At 66.7% G+C, this 922-nt stretch overlaps 1 protein-coding gene across 1 annotated transcript in view; it reads right to left on the reverse strand.

Moving 5' to 3' along the window:
- Window positions 1-363: 363 nt before the first annotated feature.
- The window catches only part of NOTCH3 (notch receptor 3), a 44,822-nt gene continuing 44,263 nt past the window's right edge, over window positions 364-922 (reverse strand). The window contains exon 22 of the mRNA XM_029913612.1: window positions 364-836. Coding sequence (XP_029769472.1) covers window positions 431-836 — 406 coding nt within the window. The 3' untranslated portion in view covers window positions 364-430. The remainder of the gene's footprint in view (window positions 837-922) is intronic.

Genomic DNA, 922 nt, shown 5'->3' on the forward strand with positions numbered 1-922 from the left:
CGAGCAACAGTGGGGGGAGGCCAGGGATCACCCTCCCCCCCCTGCAGCCCCACCCCCGCCTATGGTGCTTTAGCAACACCTACTGGACACTTTACATATAATATTTTGTAAAAATAAAGCGCTTGTTTAAATGACTTTTTTTTTCTATACAAAAGACTCTTTAAAAAAAGACAAACGCCCCCCGCCAGGGAGATGGGGGGTCGGGGCATGGCTAGAGCCCCCCCATGGCAGTTGTGGGGGAGCCCACAGCCCCCACCCACAGAGAGAGGGATCTTTTCCTTTTTACATTTGACATTTTTCTTATAAAAAACACAAGGGGGGGGGGGTCCAGGGGGGGGGGGGCCCGGGGGGCGAGTGAGGGGCTCCCCCAGGAAGGGGGTCAGGGGGCTGGGGGGAGGGGCTCGGGGCCCTGGCTCCCTCCCCCCTGCCCTCACGCAAACACCTGCATCTTGGTGGACTGGTCGGGCAGGTGGGAGAGGGTCTGGGGGGGCCCCAGCACGGCCGGGCTGGGGGTGGACTCGGACCAGTCGGACAGCGAGTGGGGTGAGGGGCTGGCCCACTGCTCGGGGGACTCGGGCGAGGGCGTCAGGTAGGGGTGCTCGCTGCGCAGGTGCAGGTAGTGCTTGGGGGTGCCGTCCTGGCCGGGGGTGTAGCTGTGCTGTGAGGGGGGTGTGGGGTAATCTTCTGCCCCCTGCCCGCCGGGTGCCTTGTAATACTGGGGGGGCGGCGGGGGGCCGGGGCGCGCACCCCCCTGCCCCTCCTTGGGCGAGATGGGCTGGCTGGCGCGGCCCAGGGCGGGTGCCGCGGGGGCTGGTGGGGGCATGGGCTGCCCAGGGGTGGGCGCCGGTGGGGGCTGCTCCTTGGCAGGGCTGGGAGCGGCCAGCACCTGGGAGCTGTGCACCATGGCCAGGTGGTTGGGCAG

The sequence above is a fragment of the Terrapene carolina genome, unplaced genomic scaffold (genome assembly GCF_002925995.2).
Source record: "Terrapene carolina triunguis isolate 2854851 unplaced genomic scaffold, T_m_triunguis-2.0 Scaffold746, whole genome shotgun sequence".
Lineage (NCBI taxonomy): Eukaryota > Metazoa > Chordata > Testudines > Emydidae > Terrapene > Terrapene triunguis.